This window comes from Dryobates pubescens, chromosome 2 (assembly GCF_014839835.1).
Source record: "Dryobates pubescens isolate bDryPub1 chromosome 2, bDryPub1.pri, whole genome shotgun sequence".
NCBI lineage: Eukaryota > Metazoa > Chordata > Aves > Piciformes > Picidae > Dryobates > Dryobates pubescens.
Window position 1 is genome coordinate 4,648,121 of NC_071613.1, and position 19,167 is coordinate 4,667,287.

Genomic DNA, 19,167 nt, shown 5'->3' on the forward strand with positions numbered 1-19,167 from the left:
GGACCTTGAAGGAACAGATTTACAAGAACCTCGTGAAATTCATACAGAATCACACAACAATAGTTGGAAGGGACCTCTGGAGATGGAGTCAGACCTCTCTGCCAGAGCAGGCTGCACAGGATGGTGTCCATGGGCTTTGAATGACTCCAGAAGGCCTGTGGTGTGGCTCAGTTGGTAGCACATAAGACCCTTAATGGGAAGCTTGTGAGTTCAAGCCTGCAGTGGGCACTATTGTCCTCTCTACTCTAGTCATGGGGTCTGTGGTGACAGGTTGGACTCGATGATCTTTGAGGTCTCTTCCAACCTTGGTGATACTGAATACAGAAACAGAGACTCCACCCCCCTCTCTGGGCAGCCTTTGCCAGTGCTCCACCACCATCAAAGTAAAGAAGTTTCTCCTCATGCCTGGATGGAGGCCTTCATCCCACTCCTGTCTCCTTCAGTTAGAACTAGGCAATCCATGCTGCCCCAGAGTTTTTCCAGCTGCAAAGTGGAGTCAGAGATAGCTGTGTAGCTTTTTGAAGTAGTCTGAGCATGAGGCTAAAAAATCCTTTTGTTAATGTTGAGCTTCCTGCCTCAAAGAGGGAAAAGGATCCTGGGGCAGGAGCTAGCAGGGTTTGTTGGCAGGGCTTTGAACTGGAGCTGAAGGAATGTGGGACAGAAAGGGCTTGCTAGAGAAGCCTGCAGTGGCATGCTGTGGGACAGTGTGCTAGTGAGGTCTGGGAGGTGGTCGCCTCAGTGGAGGTGGGGAGCAGTGACCTGTGTGTCACCAAAGACACAGGGTTTGATAGCTTGGTGGCCATGGAAGCGATCAGCCTGGTAGGAAGTAGAGGCACTGTCTCTCAGAAGGTGGCAGGAGCATTAGCTCAGGAGGAACTGGAAGCCATTGTACAGTGAGGCAGTTATGACATCGCAGCTACCATGGAAACACGGTGGGACAGGTCGCACGCCTGATGTGCTGCAACCGATGGGTACCAGCTCTGCAGGAGGGCCAGGAAAGGAGGGAGAGGTGGTTGGGATGGCCCTCTGTCAGGGAGGGATGTGACTGCCCAGTGCATAGTGACAGTGATGATAGGGTTGAATGGGTAAGGATCAAGGCCAGTAAGGCAAGACACTGTGGTAGGAGTCTGTCAGGGTGCTGAGGTGGCTGAAGCACTCTGCAAGCAGCTGTGAGGGGGTTCACAATCACTGCTTCTTGTTCTGGGGGGGGGGGGGGTTCAATTTCCCAGGTGTCTGTTGGGAATACAGCACAGCAGAGAGGGAATTGTCCTGGAGGGTCCTGGAGTGTGTGGCAGAAAGCTTCCTGACACAGCTGGGGAAGGAGCACTCCTGCTGCTAACAGGGAAGGACTTGTGGAGGATGTAACAGGTAGAGGATGTCTTGGGGGCAGTGATCATGAAATGACAGAATTTTCAGTTCTCAGGGCAGTGAGGAGGGGGCCAGCAGAACAGCCACCTTGGACTTCTGTGAGGCAGATTGATAGAGTCTCTTGGGAGGCTGCTCTGCAAGGCAAAGGAGCTGAGGAGGGCTGGGCACTCGTTAAGAAGGAGGTCTTGAAGGCTCTGGGTCAGGCCATCCCCAGGCCCTGAAGGATGCTCCAGCGAGGAGTACCTGCATGGCTGAACAGAGAGCTTTGGCTGGGGCTCCAGGAATGGGGAGATTTTATGGCCAGTCAGGAGGACTGCAACGATGTGTTGAGGCACTGTGGGGAGAAAATGAGAAGGGCCAAATCCCAGTTCAAACTTCCTCTGGCTACTGCTGTGAAAGATAATAACAATATTTGTAGAAATACATCAACAGCAGAAGGTGAGCTAGGATCAGATGATAGGGTAGGAGGAAATGGCCTGAAATTGTGACAGTGGAGGGTTGGGTTGGAGCTAAGGAAAGATTTCTTTGCTGGAAGAGTGGTCAGGGACTGGCAGAGGCTGCCCAGGGAGGTGGTGGAGTCCTCATCCCTGGAGGTGTTCCAGGAAGCTGTGGCCATGGCACTTGGGGCCAGGGTTTAGTAGCCACGGTGGGGTTGAGTTGCAGGTTGGGATCGGTGATCTGGGGGTCTCTTCCAACCAAAGCAATTCTGTGATTCCTCACTCTTCAGCTAATGCAGTCTGCAGAACTAAAAAAGTACATTTCAAAGTGAAACTGCCTGGTCTTTTTTGCCTTAGCAGCAGAACAGAGTGACTCCTTGGGTTCAGTAAACGTTTTGTGTTGCCTTGTTTTCTAAATTGAAGTTTTCATTACTGTTTCTTTTTTTACAATCTTAAGAATCTTCTTGGTTATGCTTCAGAAACTTCAGTAGGTGCAAAGTAAATTGACCCAAGCTGTAATGTTTAAGTAGGGCACAAAGCTTGGTACTTTTCTTTTCAATATGTTATCATTTTGGCCTGGGGCTTGCCCTTCCGGCGGCCTGGGGCTTGCCCTTCCGGCGGCCTGGGGCTTGCCCTTCCGGCGGCCTGGGGCTTGCCCTTCCGGCGGCCTGGGGCTTGCCCTTCCGGCGTGTTGCAGAAGTCAGCTTAGTTGTAAGATTCCCTTTTTTTCCCCCTTAGGGCTTTTGTCCATTGTTTTGGGTGTTTTGTCCTTAGGTCTTTGGGGACCCACATGTCTTGAGTAGTGTTTGTTCTCCAGCCCACCTTACCTGGTGTGTTTGCCCCTTCAGGAGAAAGTGGATTCCCAGTATGCTCACGGGCTGCAGGAGCTGGAGTTCATGCGGGAGCGTGGTGACACGGAGGCTGCACGCTTGTGTGTGGATCAGTGGTTAAAGATGCCAGGTGAGAGAGGGTCAGTGAGGCTGCTTCCAGCCCTGCCCTGCAGAACAGAGTGCTGAGCAGTGCTAAGGGTCAGCTGGAGAGTGCCTCTTAGGCACAGCCAAATCTTACACTGTGAGCTTTGCTAGGCTGTGAGCTGTGAAAGCTCTTTGCCGCTCATTGCCATCAAAGCCCTTCCTCTGTTCTGCTGCTTAGAACATGGGGTGCACCAAGTCTGAGAGCACTAAGGAGATGTTAACTGCTTCTGCAAGCAGAACTGCCAGTGGGAGCAGTATTACTTCTGAACTGTTGTTCAGGAAGACGTCTGTGTAAGTACCTACAGCATCAGGAAGCTGGATCCATTCCAAGTGTTCCCTGCAGGCCCTGAAGTAAAGGTGTCAGTGTTTGGAGGGTAATCCTGCTGGGGACTGAAGAGAGGGACAGGTTCCTCCACTGAGCAAGCACCTGCTGCAGTTACTGAGTTACTGTGCATTGTTAAAAATCAATATAACTTGGTTTATATTTTTTTAAACTGCTTTAGTCCTTGTGTGGTTTTGTTTTTTTCTTGAGTCTCTCTGGTTCAGATCCTGGTGAAGTCCTTTGTTTTATGACACAGGCCTTAAACCAGGTACTGTTAACAGTGGAAGAAGAGGTGCTCACAGGACAGCAAATCAGATGGAAGTTGTGACCAGGTCTGTATGTTGTCCTGTGATGCACTGCAACAGAGAATTTGACAACAGGCATCTCCTCCTAGGTCACCTTCAAAGGTAAGGAGTAAACAAGCATATGCTCAGCCTCAGGACATCAGCATCAAGTTTACTTGAAACTGGTGGTGGTGACACAAATCCTTTGGAGAGCAAACAAATGCTACTGCTTTTACATAGCTGATGGGGTCAGCTTCCTCATTGCTTTTCTTTACTTGGGTTTGGGGTGGGGGGTGATTTTGTTTGGTTTGGGGTTTGTTGTTAGGGTTTGTTTGTTGGTTTGGGTTTATTTTTCGTTCAGAATTGATTTCTTGTTGAGCAATTTTTTAATATCTGGGTGTTCTGAGAAAGAAGACTTCTGTTCTCCTGGGTTTTCTTCATCCAAACTTGAGAAAGAGCAAAAGGCTAACATCCAGCTTCATGGTGAGCTTAAAAAAATGCCCCTAATGAGGGGAAAGAGGAGCAAGAGCTGTAGGCCAGACATCTTGTTCACAGCTGACCCCATGGTCAGTTCCAGCCCTTTAACTGGTGAATGTGTCCCAGGGAGCAGTGATGAGAGAAGCTGAGGTGAGCGCTGTGTTAGCCCTGGAACACAGCTCAGCCCCATACAGCTACTCGCTTATGCCACTGGGACAGGGAAGAGAGTGGAAAGGGGAGAAGTAAGAAATCTGGGCTGAGATGAAAGCAGTTTAGGAGCAAAGCAAAAGCTGTGCACACTAGCAAAGCCAGGCACAGAATTGCCGTTGGCAGGCAGAGCCTTGCTGCTCATAATGGTTACTTGGGAGCTGTGAACATTGCCTCTTCCTCCTCCTTCACCCAGCTTCAGTTGCTGAGCACAATGCCATGTGGTGTGGTATATCCCCTTGGTCAGTTGAGGTCACCTGTCTGGCTCTGTCCCTGGCTAGCCTCTTGCCTACTACCAGCCTAATCTGTCAGGGCAGCCAGGAGAGCAGAGATGGCCTTGAGGCTGTGCAGGCACTGCTCTGTAACAGCTACAACAGCCCTGTTAGCAACACTGCTTCAGAAATACAAAACACAGCTCTCTGCAAGCTGCTGGGAAGAAAATTAACTCTATCCTAGCCAGAACTAGTACAGGCAAGTAAAGTAAATCAGTTGTGAAAAACACCTTTGTAGTAAACCCAGACCTTGTTAGTTTTCTTGCTCATAAGAGCAATGATTCCTCTGCAGAGTGGCCTTTGTGACAGGTAAGCTGCAGGGAGAATCACTTCTGTACAGGATACCTGAGCTGATACAGTTAATGATGAGGGAAGTGAGGAAATCTACACTTCAGGTTAATTTGTTAGTGGGTTTTTTTTTGTCCAGTGGCTTCAAAAGACAGAATGTTTCCCATTACAAAACCACAGTGACAATTTAGAAGGGACTGGTTTGTGTATTTCTTGCTCTCCAGGTTTGATCATTCCCCTTGTGATCCGACAGTCACCTTACACGGACCCCCAAATAATTCTGTTGCCTGTGTGATATGCTGCCAGAGATTTCCAACCTCTCAGCAGTACAATGATCATCTTTCATCTAAGGCAAGATCATAAGGCTAAGTAACTCACCTGGCTGAGTGTGGTAGAGGGTTTTCAAGATGTGTAATTACACACTGATTTTCTTTCTAACTTTCTTTGTCTCCCCTCCCTTCTTTTTCATCTTCAAGATAGTTTTTCTTGGTCTGCAGTGTTTCCTGACAGTACCCCCATTAGATCTGACCATTAGGTTGTACTTTCCAGTGTGCTTTGTAGAGGACTGTAGTGCAGTCTTGAACCTCTTGTCCCTCTACTGGTGCTGTCAGAAGGTACTCCCTTTATTGTGTCTCCAAAACTGAAAGACAAAGGCAAGAAGTTAGGGTGAAATAAGTGGTGGTGAAGACAGACAGCAGAAAGGAGACCTGGAACAAGAGGCAACAGAATAAGAGAAGAAACTTGAGTGGTTCAGATGCAACTGTTTCTTCTCTTTTCCAGTCTCTGACAGATGTTTGCTATTGTTCCCTAGTTAACATACAGCAGGGAAAGGGAGAAGCTAGCATTTGAGTTTGGAATATAAGGTAATAGGATTTGCTGTTTTCTGGTGTTCTTCCTCCCTACCTCCACCGTTTGAGAATGATCTCTCCTCCTCTTCTGTTCATAACAGCACTGTAAAGTCTCAGTTCCATGACAGATGCTCAGGTCTTACCTTCTGGGTGCATAGTTCTGCTTAAGCAGTCTGGTGCTGAACTGGGCAATGGATAGCATTTTCTAAGTGTAATGTTTTAGTAACAGATGCTGTTGTGCTCCCACCTAGTCTCTAGAAGCTGTGTTCAAGTCAGGGGGAGCTTTAGATACTCTAAAAGCTGGACTGCTTTTAGCTAGTAGTAGTAACTCCTGATGCATAGTCATACCTGACAAGCTGGAAAGATTGCATCATAGTTTGCCCTTGCTCTTTTCCCTTGCTCCCAAGCTGTGTGCCTGTGCTGTGTCTGGGGCATCAGTAAGAGTTCAGACTAGTTTGGGGAAAGGGAGTGGCTCTTGCAGCAGGCATGGAGATGGAATTACTTGGGTGTGCAAGGACTGGGAGGTGATCCTAAAGAAAGCTGTGGAAGGAACCATAAGGATATCATGGTTCTTTGAGTGACATGAGAAAGGAGTCAATTATCAGAAGCAAAATTAAAGGATTTTTGCCCCGAAGGCAGAGCTCTGAAGTTGATGTAGGTGGCAAAGGGGGTGGAAGGAACTGACTCCAATAAAAGTCAAGGACTTGTCAGGCTGGTCTGAGGATCAGCATTTTGAGAAGCTGGAGGTTAGCAAGATTCAGGAAGAGCTGACATAAAACCTGCTGTTAGTGGCAGAAGGAACTGCTCTGAGAGCTTGGGTAAGGGGATTATCCAAGAACTGATGGAGTCTAGTTCCTGGGAGGGTGCAGGAAGGGAACAGAGAAGTTGCTGGTGCTGTCAGGATGAGTTTGACAGTGGCAGCTTGGCCAGACCCTTGTGTCTCAAGCTGAAGCACGTAGGGGTAGGCTGTAGGTAAATACAGAAGTGGCATCTGAAAACCTAAAAGTGAAATGGACGTGAGGAGAACTGGGGCTGGCTTTGTGAGTGGTTTCTTCCTTACCAGGCCATTTTCTCTTCCAGCTAAATGCGAACGATGGACACAGAGAAGGTCTCCCCCCACAGCACATTCATTGCTTTGCTTGCCCAGGCTGCTTCCTGCTGTTCACCAGAAGAGAGGAGTGCTGGCAGCATATGTCAGAGAAGAACCATGCCCTCCAAGCTTCTGACCTGGGTGGTATGTTGCTGCTAAGCGTGCTGCTTCTGAGCATTGATCCTTGTGATAGAGCTGTGTAGGAAAAGCTGAAGGCTTTAACATTTTTTAAATGAATTAATACTTTTCTTCTAGGGTCTTCAATATTTGATACAGGTCTCTGAGGAGATGGTTTGCAATTTGTGTTTTCATGTAGAAGAGGTTCCTCCATCACAGTTGCTGGAATGAGAAGCAGAGTTTGCTTTATCTCCACGCTGTCAGGTCTCTCACATAAGCTTCTCACCTTCCAGTGACTGTGAAGCTACTGTCCTAAAAAAGTTTGCATTTAGGAACTTGGATCAAAGCACATTGGTTTGCTTTACAATTCCAGTCAGACTGGCTGTGGTGTGCCTTCCCCTTACTGGACTGTCTGAAGTCTGCTGGAGGCTACTTTTCTTGGTGGGTGTCCTTAGCATTCCTGGTGGAAAAGGCCTGGGAAAGTTTCTTCTCCATACAATTGCAAATTTAGCCTGCTTAGCTGGAATGGTGCTGCTGGTCTGATGACTTGCACTGGCCACACTGCTGCTGAAGGCTAAAGTACTGGCTGTGTTGTGAGCTGGTAACATCCTGTGAGTAAGAACCATACTTACTGGATGCATCCAGTGAAGATACCTGTCTGAGCACGGTCTCAAAAGCAGGGCTAATGGCCATCAAAGCTGTACTGACCATTTGGCTTTGTGTTTGTAGCAGGCATTAAAGCATCTACTTTTCTTTTTTAAGAAACAAATAGCATCTTTTAAACACTTGTTTGTAGGGACCAGGGCTGGTGACCATTGTTGGCTCTGCCCAAGGCTGTGCTCCCACTCACACACCAGGGTACAGACATTTAGAATCAGAGAGTCAGTCAGGGTTGGAAGGGACCACAAGGATCATCTAGTTCCAACCCCCCTGCCATGGGCAGGGACACCCCACACTAGATCAGGCTGGCCAGAGCCTCATCCAGCCTGGGCTTAAACACCTCCAGGGATGGGGCCTCAACCACCTCCCTGGACAACCCATTCCAGGGCTTCACCACTCTCATGGGAAAGAACTTCCTCCTCACCTCCAGCCTGAATCTCCCCACCTCCAGCTTCATTCCATTCCCCCTAGTCCTATCACTACCTGAGACCCTGACAAGTCCCTCCCCAGCCTTCTTGTAGCCCCCTTCAGATACTGGAAGGCCACAATAAGGTCACCTCAGAGCCTTCTCTTCTCCAGACTGAACAGCCCCAACTCTTTCAGTCTGTCCTCATAGGAGAGGTGCTCCAGCCCTCTGATCATCCTCATGGCCCTTCTCTGGACACCTTCCAGCACCTCCAGATCCTTCTTGTAATAGGGGCTCCAGACCTGGAGGCAGTACTACAGGTGAGGTCTTACCAGAGCTGAGGAGAGGGGGAGAATCCCCTCCCTTGCCCTGCTGGCCACACTTCTCTTGCTGCAGCCCAGGATCTGATTGGCTTTCTGGGCTGCAAGTGCACACTGAGAGCTCCTGGTGAGCTTCTCCTCCCCCAGCACCCCCAAGTCTCTCTCCTCAGGGCTGCTTTCCAGCCAGTCCCTGCCCAGCCTGGATTTGTGCCTGGGATTGCCTCAATCCAGATGCAGGTCCCTGCACTTGTTTTTGTTGACCCTCCTGAGGTTGGCTTGTGCCCACCACTCCAGCCTGTCCAGGTCCCTCTGGATGGATCCCTTCCCTCCAGCTGTCTGCTGCACCACACAGCTTGGTGTCATCAGCAAACTTGCTGAGGGTGCACTCAGTGCCACTGTCCATGGCACCCACAAAGATGTTGAACAAGCCTTGTCCCAGGACTGATCCCTGAGGGACTCTGCTTGTCCCTGGCCTCCACTGGGACATGGACCCATTGACAGCCACTCTTTGGCCATCAAGCCAGTTCTTTATCCATCTAGTGGTCACCCATCCAACCCATGTGTCACGAGTTTGGAGACCAGGATGTGGTGTGGGGCAGTGTCGAAGGCTTTGCTCAGGTCCAGATAAACGACATCAGTTGCTTGCCCCTCAGCTATTATTGGTCATTGGTTCTGAATCTGCTGACTGTAGATGTCTTTAAAATCAAGCCATAGACTTAGTGATGAGTCATTCCTTTGAACAAATTTCAAGCACCCAGAGGTGGGCAGCATGCAGCTCAGAACAAGAAAGGAAGTGCCCTGGGTTTTTCTTTGCCTTGGTAGGTTTTGGTGATTGATGTGATCAGCACGGTCTGCAAGACCTGGCAGTAAAGTTAGCTGGAAGGCATAGCCTCAAATTATTGCTGTCTGATCACTGCATCATGCTAAACAGAAAAGTCAAGTGAGGTTTGCCTGCTAAGGTGCAGAGCAGTAACAGTAGTGTGTATTTCGTGAGCCATTTCCCATTTTCTTTGCACTAGTGAAGCCTTTATTCTGCTGGTACCTGGAGTTAGACATGGAGTATACTCTCAGAACAAGAGAGTCCTGCACCTGAAAACTCCAAGGAGAGTTACCACCTAGGCTGGGTCCTCAGTAAATGAGTTGCCTTTTCTATTCTTGGTTTTGTAAATGCTGAAGTCAGGTGGTCATAGAGCAGGGGAAGGAAGTCAGCAAGAACTTTACCTAAGAGATACACCTGACCCAGAGGAGGAAAAGGAGACTCAGTCACCAAGTGCAAGACTGCATCTTGGAAAAGCCAGGATCAGCCAGATTCAGATGCAAGGTTGCTGCAGAGGTGTTGAGAAGTTAATGCAGTTCTATGTGCAGCTCCCACTGCACAGTGACTGTGCCTCAGCCAGCACCTGGTGGTTTGCTTTCTGCAGCCTCTGACGCTTGTAACTGTGCCACATGAAGGCTGAAGTTCTGTGGAAGAGCTCTTGTAACATCTGCTTGTGGTTTTTTCTGCCATCCCACCCTACAGATGACATGAAGGCCGACCTCCCTCTACCTTTCCCATCATATGCAAAGAACCTGCTGATCTCCCTGTGTAAGGAGGTGCATTTCCAGGTGAAGTGTCTGTCCTGCTGCAAGGCGCTGCGCTCGCATATGGAGCTGACAGCTCACTTCAGGTGTGTAAGGCACAGCTGTCTATAATGTCAGCACTCTCAGATCTGTTACAGGCAGGCAGAGCTCTTCCTAGTGCTAGTGGACTTCAGTGGATCTAGTACCATCTGACTGCTGACTTGCTGAACAAACTCAAACATCTGCCCCCTTACCATGCCTTTTCCCCTGCCTTACCCCACACAGCCCACTGTAGGATGCTGAGCCATGTCTGCAGCCCCTCTGTTACTTTTTGTGAAAGCCCAGCAGAACTCAGTCTTTATTGCCCTATTTCGAAGTTGGCAGCATCTGATTTCTAGAAGGTACTGAGTCAGCAACCTAAGTGGCAGTCTGAAGTGCTGCCCTTTGAAATCGGCACCTCCTTCTCTTGCAAGTGCAGAGACGAGGTGGGCATTGTGCGTTCTTGTGGCAAGCTGGTAGGTGAGCTCAAGCGGCCGGGGGCCAGTTTCCAGGCACTCATTGCTGCAGCTGCTAGGTGAGGTTCAGAAACGATTCAGATGGTGCTCTAATCTCTGTCTCTGTAACCTGTTCTAGAACACGCTGTCAGGATTCTGGGCCTGTGGCACTGTCCAGGAAGAGCATCGCCCAAGTGGCAGAGATATTTAAAACGAAAGGGTGCTGCGAAAGCTGTAGTAAACTGTTTGCTGACAAGGATCAGATCACCCAGCACGAGCAAACCACTCAGCACAAGGTTAAAGTTCTTACCACGGTGGAGGAGGCCGTCTTGATGTTCTGCCACATCAATGGGAAGAAGCAGTCGTACCCGTGCCACGCTGCGGAGCGGTCGAGGCTGCTGCTTAAGAGACATCCGAGTGCAGAGGAGCCTCCCGGCGAGGCGGGGGCCACTCCTGCCAAGCGGAAGAGCCCTTTCAAGGCTGAAGGTGAAGACCAGGGAGCAAACCAAAGCCAAGGGAATGCCTGCAAAGTGAGAGCCTGGTTCTGTGAGTGCCTTCAGAAGTTTTTGACGGAAGAGGCCGTGGAGAAGCACATTCTGTCAGCAAATAGGATCTGCCACAAGTGTGCTGTGTGCGGGAAGCTGGCCGAGAGCTCCAGCATTATCCGCCTGCACATGAGCCGCTTCCACGGGGGAGCACACCTGAACAACTTCCTGCTCTGGTGCAGAGCCTGCTCCGTGGACCTGCTGGGAGAGGAGGATGTTATGGGGCACATCACTGAGTGTCATGGTGGACACACTTACTACTATGAGCAAGAAGCTTTAGAAGATGAAGCCCTGCCTGAAGCAGCGTGCACCTCTGCAGGTGGAAGCACAGCCTGCGTCCTCAGCCCCACAGAGCTGTCCCCGGCGGAGAGCCCCTTGCTGGGCAAGTGGCAGTGCCGCGTTTGCGAGGAGCTGTTTGAGAGCGAGGAGAGCGTCCAGCAGCACTGCTGGTCCCTGGAGAGCCACACCTTCCACAGGTACTGCTGCCGCCTCTGCCTCAGCCACTTCCGCAGGGTGGGCACGCTGCAGCGGCACTGCCAGGAGTGCCACGGCCAGGAGGTGCCCGCCAGCTTCTTCTGTGGCCTCTGTGGGAGCCTCTTCTTTGACACAGAGGAAGAATTTCTTGCCCATTATCAGGAGATCCACAGCAGGGACTACACGTTTGTGCCGGAGCGGGTGGAGGCATTGATAAAGGAAGAGGAGAGCTTGGTCCCGGTGGAGAAAGGTTCCCTTCTCACCTGTGGCTGCCAGTCAGCTTACAACTCCAGAGTGAGCAGGAGGAACGATTCCGTGAGGTGCCAGCAAGCCCTGCTGCAGAGGGGAAACCTCTCCCTCCTCTGCTGCTGCTGCCCTGCAACCAAACGCAGCGTGGCTGGCATGAACAGGCACCTGGCCAGGCACACGGCGCGGCAGCGCAGGGGAGGGACGTATTTCGTCAGGTGCGGCGCCTGCGGCAGGAACTTCGACGATCTGCAGAGCGCCCAGCAGCACTACCACGTGAAGCACTGCTTCCTGCAGAAGCCTGACCTCTCGGGCCTGGCCTCGGGCTTGGCAAGTGAAGTCTTCAGGTTCGCAGCAAGTGGGGCTTGTGTGGACAGAAAGCCCCACAGGCAAAAAATTCCAGCATCTCCACCCAGGCCTCAGGAACGACCACAGTCGCCTCCCCTGCAGGGACAGAAGGAGGAGGACTCTGAGCTCTCTGGTGAAGGTGTGTAGGGGTGTTTTCTTTTCACCAGTGTTGTTGTCTCTGCCGCACTGTTTCGGCGTCGGTGCAGATCTGTGGCACGCCATTTGCCTGCCTCCAGTCTCTAAAGCAGCTCACAAAGCTAGGGTTTCAGTTCTAGGTGTTTGAGTTCCCAGAAGGTGGACTCAACAATTGATTGCAGCATGCCATCTGCATGAAGGTTTTAGACAGATATGAGAATCCTCTGGCTGAAATAAGTGATTTTCAAATGAGCTGGGAGCATAATTGGGTGTTAAAACGAAGAGACAATGAAGTTGCTGAGACAGATCTTTCCCCTAGAAAGGGAGAAGTGCTCTAGAGCACACACATGCAAGAGAAACTTCTTGTCTCTGTAGGTGCAACCCTTTGAGGCCCTGGTGGTGTTCTCTGGCTGGGCAGTACTGTCATTGTAACACCCTCCTCTCTGGTTCCTTAGCTTGCCAGCAAGGTTCAGCTGAGAAATGATGCTCTCAGCCTGTGTTAGGCTTTGTGCCTTGAGCATGACAATTATGATGTATTTTAAAGTTCATGTTGCTTTTTCCATCCCAGACCAGCCTGTGACTCTAAGAATGGCATCAGGAGTGCTGAAGGTGTGCTTTGTTCAGAAACTGGAAGTGTTTTTAAGTTACTTGTGGTGTCACAATGCCTTTGGTTGAAAGGCTGACATTTGTGGTCTCAGCTTCTGGGCACCCCAGCAAGTGAATGTCACAGAAGTCTTCCAGAGTAGAGGGTGCACAGCTGAGTATTAGATGGACTGTTAGCATCTCTGAGTGCAGGACAGCAGCTTCCTGTGCCTGCACAGAGCTCTGCAGCTCTGCACCGTCACGTAGCTAGGTTCTACCTTTGGATGATCTCTGTGTGACTGAGTGCTACTGCAGCTGATTGAAACAAAGCTGTGGACAAGCAGCATTGTGGTTTGTAACTTTGAGCTCACAGAGGAGCTGAATACACCAATTTTCAAAAGCATGACATAAATTGATCTACCTCAGCAGAGCAGAAAGGCCAACTTTAAATGCATCCTTTTTATCCTGTTGAAGGTGGTGAACTTCCTGATCTTGACTACCTGAGTACCATGACTCACATTGTGCTGGTGGATCTGGACAACTGGGCAAGCTTATTCACACAGCTGCCAGCTAACCTGAACCAAGGGACATTCTTCTGGGGCTTTCAAGGTAAAAGGGACTGAAGGAAACAGATGAGATTAACAAATCTACACAAACACTGGGGCAGAGATTCAAAGACACTGAGAGCATGAGGAACAGGAACAAGCAGCCACCAGGGGGGTTTAAGTCAGTGTCCCAGGCACCATGCAATAGGAATGTTCTTGGACTTTTCTCTTGCCCTTCTCTCTTTTTCTTATTCTATGTAGACTGTTCCAGAATTGCTGACAGCTTTGGAGTCTGGCTTCTCTGCTGAGCTTGGGCTGTATCATGCTAGGCTTTCATAATTATCAGGACAGCCGTAATACTCAGATGATTTTCTATCTCCCAAGTCCTTGCATTTTGTTCTCTTTCTTTTTAGTTCAAAAAGCCATGATTTTACATCTTGCACCTTGAATTTTGTTTTCTCCCTGCCTTGGCCCTTAAGGGTGCTCCTGGTCATCCTGTACTATCTCTAGGTGTATCTGACCAGTGGTGGCACAAAGTGACTGATGGAGCTCACATTGTTATGGGCCTGTAAGAAAAGCTTTGCAGAGTCTACAAATAGCAGGTGCTTAGCTTGGTACTCCTCATGACTGAAGCAACATCTTGTCCACTTCATGCTTTTTCTGCTAATGTTCTGAGTATCTGCCTTTATGATAATTTTGCCTGTGGTAGTCTGGATACTGCAGCAAAGTTTTGAGATACTGATTGCCTGAAACATACACAGCACTTCAGACTTGTAGGATTTGTCAGGTGTGCTTTATGCTTAGGAAGCACCATTGCACTGCACTTCTGTACTGAAAGTTCTTGATTATCTCTTCCTTTAAAAGGTGATCAAAACCATCCAGAAAGCTTAGTTTTGATGCTGCTGAGGTTGGACAGAAGGGCCTGTTGATGCCTGAATCACTTGGGTTTATTTTACTCTTAACAATAGGTCTCCTAGGTAGCTGGTGAAGGCAGAGCAAGTGTGTTAATGGAAGTCATGAGGTCGCTGGTGACAGGTTGGACTCGATGATCTTTGAGGTCTCTTCTAACATTGGTGATACTGTGAAAGTCTGAGGAGTTCCAGTAGACAGCTGTGCCCCTGGGCCTGTAGGCTGATGTCTGGTGGTTAGAAGTTCTGGGGGCAAATCCTCTGCTCTTCTCGGTTACAGTTCTGTGTTTTCCTCAGGCATTCCTTGGTCATTGCTTTTCCCTTGCAACCTGTTTTAGATCAGTGTTGGTTTTGTCTGTAGCAGGTCTGTTACTCAGTTGTCTGTCTTGTCAGTAACTCCATGGTTTAGGAAACTGTTGAGAAAATACCTGCATTTTTTCCCCAGTTGTAGCTTGCTTTTGCTTATCTTGACTGCATCTAAGTGTTTGCCAGGACTCTGGCATTTGTTTCAGGTGTTGTTCTAGCTTTTTATCTTACTCTTAAGAGAGCCCTGACATGGGATGTGGCAGGCAGGCAGAGTCTGTCGGAAATCATCTTGGGACTTGTATTTGTACAGAATTCTCAGAGAGAAGTGTTCCTGTTACTGTGTCAAGTTCCCAGAGCTCCTCTGCTTCTGTATCTTATCCATAACTCTGCTTACACCTGGGCAAAATAACAGCCTTGTGTCTAAGTGCATGTGATAGCCAGAAGGGAAGCTCTTCAGAATGAGAAGACACCGTGGGGGAGAGGCTTTGTGTAGGGTCAAGCTGGCTTTTTGCCTGTTTGCTTTCTAACTCAACAACAAAGGTTCTTTTAGGGTTCTGCTTATCTGTCTGCTTTCACACTGCTCAAAATAAATTGTCTTTAAAGCCAGATTTATCTTGGCTTCTGCCTGCTTGCATTCTTCATGGTGGCATTTCTGGTTTTTTGTGGGGTTTTTTATTGGTTTTTCTTCCTCACTGTTTAGGAGGACACAGCAACTGGAAGCCTCCAGTGCAGTGCAAGATTTACAATTACCTTAAGAGGATTGGATGCTTCTTTCTTCATCCCCGTTGTGGTACCAGAAGAGAAGCAGCAGACTTTGCTCTCTGTGTCCATGTAAGTTGGAGCACGTTTCCTTACTGTTGTGTCTCTGTACCAAGAGAAGAGTGACAGGTGATAGTGCTTTTGGTGGGAAGTGCTAACTCCAGATGAGAGATTCCTAGATTGTTTTTGTGTGACTTTGAAGTCCACTAAAAATGATGATAAATCTGATGTGAGCTGAGTGGATTTAACCCAAATAGGGATGTCAGCCTGTTACAGAGAGGAAAGAGGTTGGTTAGGAAATGGAGAGAGAAAGATGAACTCCTTCCTTTCTCTTCAGGTAGCTCAAATCCATAGAATCAATAAGGTTGGAAAAGACCTCAAAGATCATCAAGTCCAACCTGTCACCCAAGCCCTCATGACTACTAAACCATGGCACCAAGTGCCACGTCCAGTCCCCTCTTGAACCCCTCCAGGGACAGTGACTCCACCACCTCCCTGGGCAGTATGTTCCAATGGCAAATTACTCTCTGTGAAGAACTTTCTCCTCACCTCAAGCCTAAACCTCCCCTGGCACAGGTTGAGACTGTGTCCTCTTGTTCTGGTGCTGATTACCTGGGAGAAGAGACCAACCCCTTCCTGGCTACAATCTCCCTTCAGGCAGTTGTAGACAGGACCATCTTAAGATGGAGCTGGTTGGGTGCCAGTTTGAGAGACCCTGTTGGCTGATCAAGAGCTGTGCCTCCGTTCTGTACTCCTGGGACTCTGGCTGGGTTAGGAGAGGTGCAGGTAAAGGACAGGAATCTGGCATGCCCTGAGAACTCAGATCCTTAATGTAGTGCTTTATCAGTTAGACAAAACTGCTTGAGAATCTAATTACACTGAACAACTCTGTTTTGCAACAGGGTTTGTGTACCAACTTATGCTCTTTTAATGTCTCATAAAATGCTGTGCAGAGATGTCCTGTGTTACCTGGAGATGGGTCTGAAGTGCTGCTTTTTAGGAATTTGTCCTCCTGCCCTGTTCTGGCAGCCATTTCCTCTATCTGTTGTCATGTGCACTGAATGCATACTGTGCCAGACTGTTGAAGTAATCCCTGTCAGTGTGGTGCAATCTTCATCGGGCCCCAGAAGCAGAGGAGAGTTGCTGCAGAAGGCTTTCGCATGGAGCTGTGTCTTGGGAAAGGTATCCAGACCTGGTGAGGTCAAGAGATGATCTCAGTTCAACACCTGTGGTTTGTTTGCATGCAGGCTGGGCGTCTGGATGAGCACCTGCCCAAGCAGATCCCCTTCACTATACTGTCTGGAGACAAAAGCTTCCTGGAACTTGAAAATCAGTTTAAGATGACCCAGCGGTCAGCTCGCATCCTAAACCCTCACCACATCGAAGGGGACATGATGTGTGCCTTGCTAAACAGCATTTCAGATACCACCAAAGGTAGAAACTGAACCTTCCACACAATCCTTGCTTTTACTTGACTGTTCTCTCCAATAAAGAGTGAACACTTCTGCTGGTAGCACAGCTCATTCCTAAATGTGTCTTGTGTTCTACTGGTATTTCAGAGAGAAACTGTTTGCCTGGGGCAAGCCCTGACACCAGACCTCACTCAGCAGTTGTATGCAGTCTACCAAAGTGTCCTCCCTGTGTGTTTTGCTACAGCAGACAAATTTGTTTCAGGCTGAAAGCTCCTTTCAAGTTGAAGAGAGGCTGCTTAGAGCACTCTTGGGTGCATAGTGATCAATTTGTGCTCCAGTCTGCTTTGCTTGATTTGGTCTGGGTCTGAAATAAATGCAGCCCTGTTAAAGCATTATTATTCGCCCAAATGCAATTCTCTGTCTGTTCTAACCCTCTCTGGAGTGTCTTCACTGGCACCTGACTCATGCATCCAAACACCTGTTGGGAGCAAAGGCATCCATGGAAGCCCTGAAGTTCCCTGGAGTGCCATGTGGTGACACAGGGCATATTGAAATGGTCACAGTGGTTTGAGGCTCCCTGGAGTGCTGTGGTGACACAGGGCATGTTGAAATGGTCCCAGTGGTTTGAGGCTCCCTGGAGTGCCATGTGGTGACACAGGGCATATTGAAATGGTCACAGTGGTTTGAGGCTCCCTGGAGTGCTGTGGTGACACAGGGCATGTTGAAATGGTCACAGTGGTTTGAGGCTCCCTGGAGTGCCATGTGGTGACACAGGACATGTTGAAATGGTCCCAGTGGTTTGAGGCTCCCTGGAGTGCCATGTGGTGACACAGGACATGTTGAAATGGTCACAGTGGTTTGAGGCTCCCTGGAGTGCTGTGGTGACACAGGGCATGTTGAAATGGTCACAGTGGTTTGAGGTTCCCTGGAGTGCTGTGGTGACACAGGGCATGTTGAAATGGTCCCAGTGGTTTGAGGCTCCCTGGAGTGCTGTGGTGACACAGGGCATGTTGAAATGGTCACAGTGGTTTGAGGTTCCCTGGAGTGCTGTGGTGACACAGGGCATGTTGAAATGGTCCCAGTGGTTTGTGGCTTCCTGGAGTGCTGTGGTGACACAGGGCATGTTGAAATGGTCACAGTGGTTTGAGTCTCCCTGGAGTGCTGTGGTGACACAGGGCATGTTGAAATGGTCCCAGTGGTTTGAGGCTCCCTGAAGTGCCATGTGGTGACACAGGACATGTTGAAATGGTCCCAGTGGTTTGAGGCTCCCTGGAGTGCCATGTGGTGACACAGGGCATGTTGAAATGGTCACAGTGGTTTGAGGTTCTCTGGAGTGCTGTGGTGACACAGGGCATGTTGAAATGGTCACAGTGGTTTGAGGTTCCCTGAAGTGCCATGTGGTGACACAGGGCATGTTGAAATGGTCACAGTGGTTTGAGGTTCTCTGGAGTGCTGTGGTGACACAGGGCATGTTGAAATGGTCACAGTGGTTTGAGGTTCCCTGGAGTGCTGTGGTGACACAGGGCATGTTGAAATGGTCACAGTGGTTTGAGGTTCCCTGGAGTGCTGTGGTGACACAGGGCATGTTGTTTTTATGCAGGGTTATTAGGAGAGGTTTGAGTCAAATTGGTTTTGAGCTGAGAAGAGTTTTAATCCTGCTCAGTGCTTTAGTGTCCTGCAGTAAAGTTTCCTTGTAGGACATGATGCTTCTTTGTAGCCCCAGTGCTGCTTTTCCTGGCTTTTTGTTGTGGTTTTAGGGCCTTGTGTACTGAGTGCATGTTACAGAAAGTGGTTTCTGAATTAGCCCTGAAATGTGCTGCTGGTCTTGATGCAGCTGTGAAGTCATCACCTGGTTGGTCTTGATGCAGGTGTGAAGTCATCACCTGGTGCTGCCCTTCTGCCAGGGACAGTCAAGTGAAGTGCTAGCACTGAGTGGTGATTTGGCATTGATCAATTAAAGGGAAAAAGAAATACAGGATAACTGAATGGAGTCCTGAAAAAAATTCCCTGTGGTGAGCTGCAGCCACATGCAGGAAAGGTGCTTACAGTCTTATGGCTGCCCCATGCATGTGCTGGTCTGGATTTGTCAGCTGGGCTATGGAGAGGTGATTGCCAGCCAGAACCAGCTGTACCAGTAAAATCTCTTGGCACAGTTAGCTACAGAACTGCCACTTTCACCAGTGCACTTCACTTGGCTCAGTTCCCCATGAAGCTGCAGCTGAACCACTGCATTCCCACTGTGAGCGTTGCTGTTGTAGGGCATGTTGGAATTGCTGGATGGAGAGATCTCTTCTGATGTCTTTAGAGCTGTAACAGCATACTGATGTGGGAGGCTGCTTCTGCTGTAGGAATTCTGTGTGTTTTGGGGAGGAGGAGATGGAGAAAGCTGTGACTTGCAAGCAGTCAGTCTGTGTCTGGGTCAGCTGAGCCGGATGGGCTTCTCTGTCTGGTGCAGTTCGCTGTGTGGCCTCAGGACATGAGACGCTGCTGCTCCCTGCCTGGTAGCTGTGCTAGTACAGCTTTATTCTTGCTAGCTCAGAGGGGATGGCTTGGATCTGCTTTCCATGTGTAAGTTATACTCCAGTGTCTTTCTTAGATTGAGCTTGCTTTCAGAAGTTTCCTAATCTAACCCTTCTTAATCAGGTTAACCAGGTTGGAAAAGACCTTTGAGATGATCAAGTCTAATTTATCACCCAACACCATCTAATCAACTAAACTAACCCCCATCTGGCTACAACCTCCCTTCAGGTAGTTGTAGACAGCAAGAAGGTCTCCCCTGAGCC

General features: G+C 49.3%; 1 protein-coding gene across 2 annotated transcripts in view; it reads left to right on the forward strand.

Annotated features, from left to right (window-relative positions):
- The window catches only part of ZNF451 (zinc finger protein 451), a 34,065-nt gene that overhangs the window by 6,965 nt on the left and 7,933 nt on the right, over positions 1–19,167 (forward strand). For both annotated transcript variants that reach the window (XM_054169457.1, XM_054169448.1), the window contains exons 5-13: positions 2,654–2,765; positions 3,358–3,508; positions 4,854–4,980; positions 6,558–6,711; positions 9,590–9,737; positions 10,264–11,876; positions 12,929–13,063; positions 14,914–15,044; positions 16,220–16,406. In XM_054169457.1, coding sequence (XP_054025432.1) covers positions 2,654–2,765; positions 3,358–3,508; positions 4,854–4,980; positions 6,558–6,711; positions 9,590–9,737; positions 10,264–11,876; positions 12,929–13,063; positions 14,914–15,044; positions 16,220–16,406 — 2,758 coding nt within the window. The remainder of the gene's footprint in view (positions 1–2,653; positions 2,766–3,357; positions 3,509–4,853; positions 4,981–6,557; positions 6,712–9,589; positions 9,738–10,263; positions 11,877–12,928; positions 13,064–14,913; positions 15,045–16,219; positions 16,407–19,167) is intronic.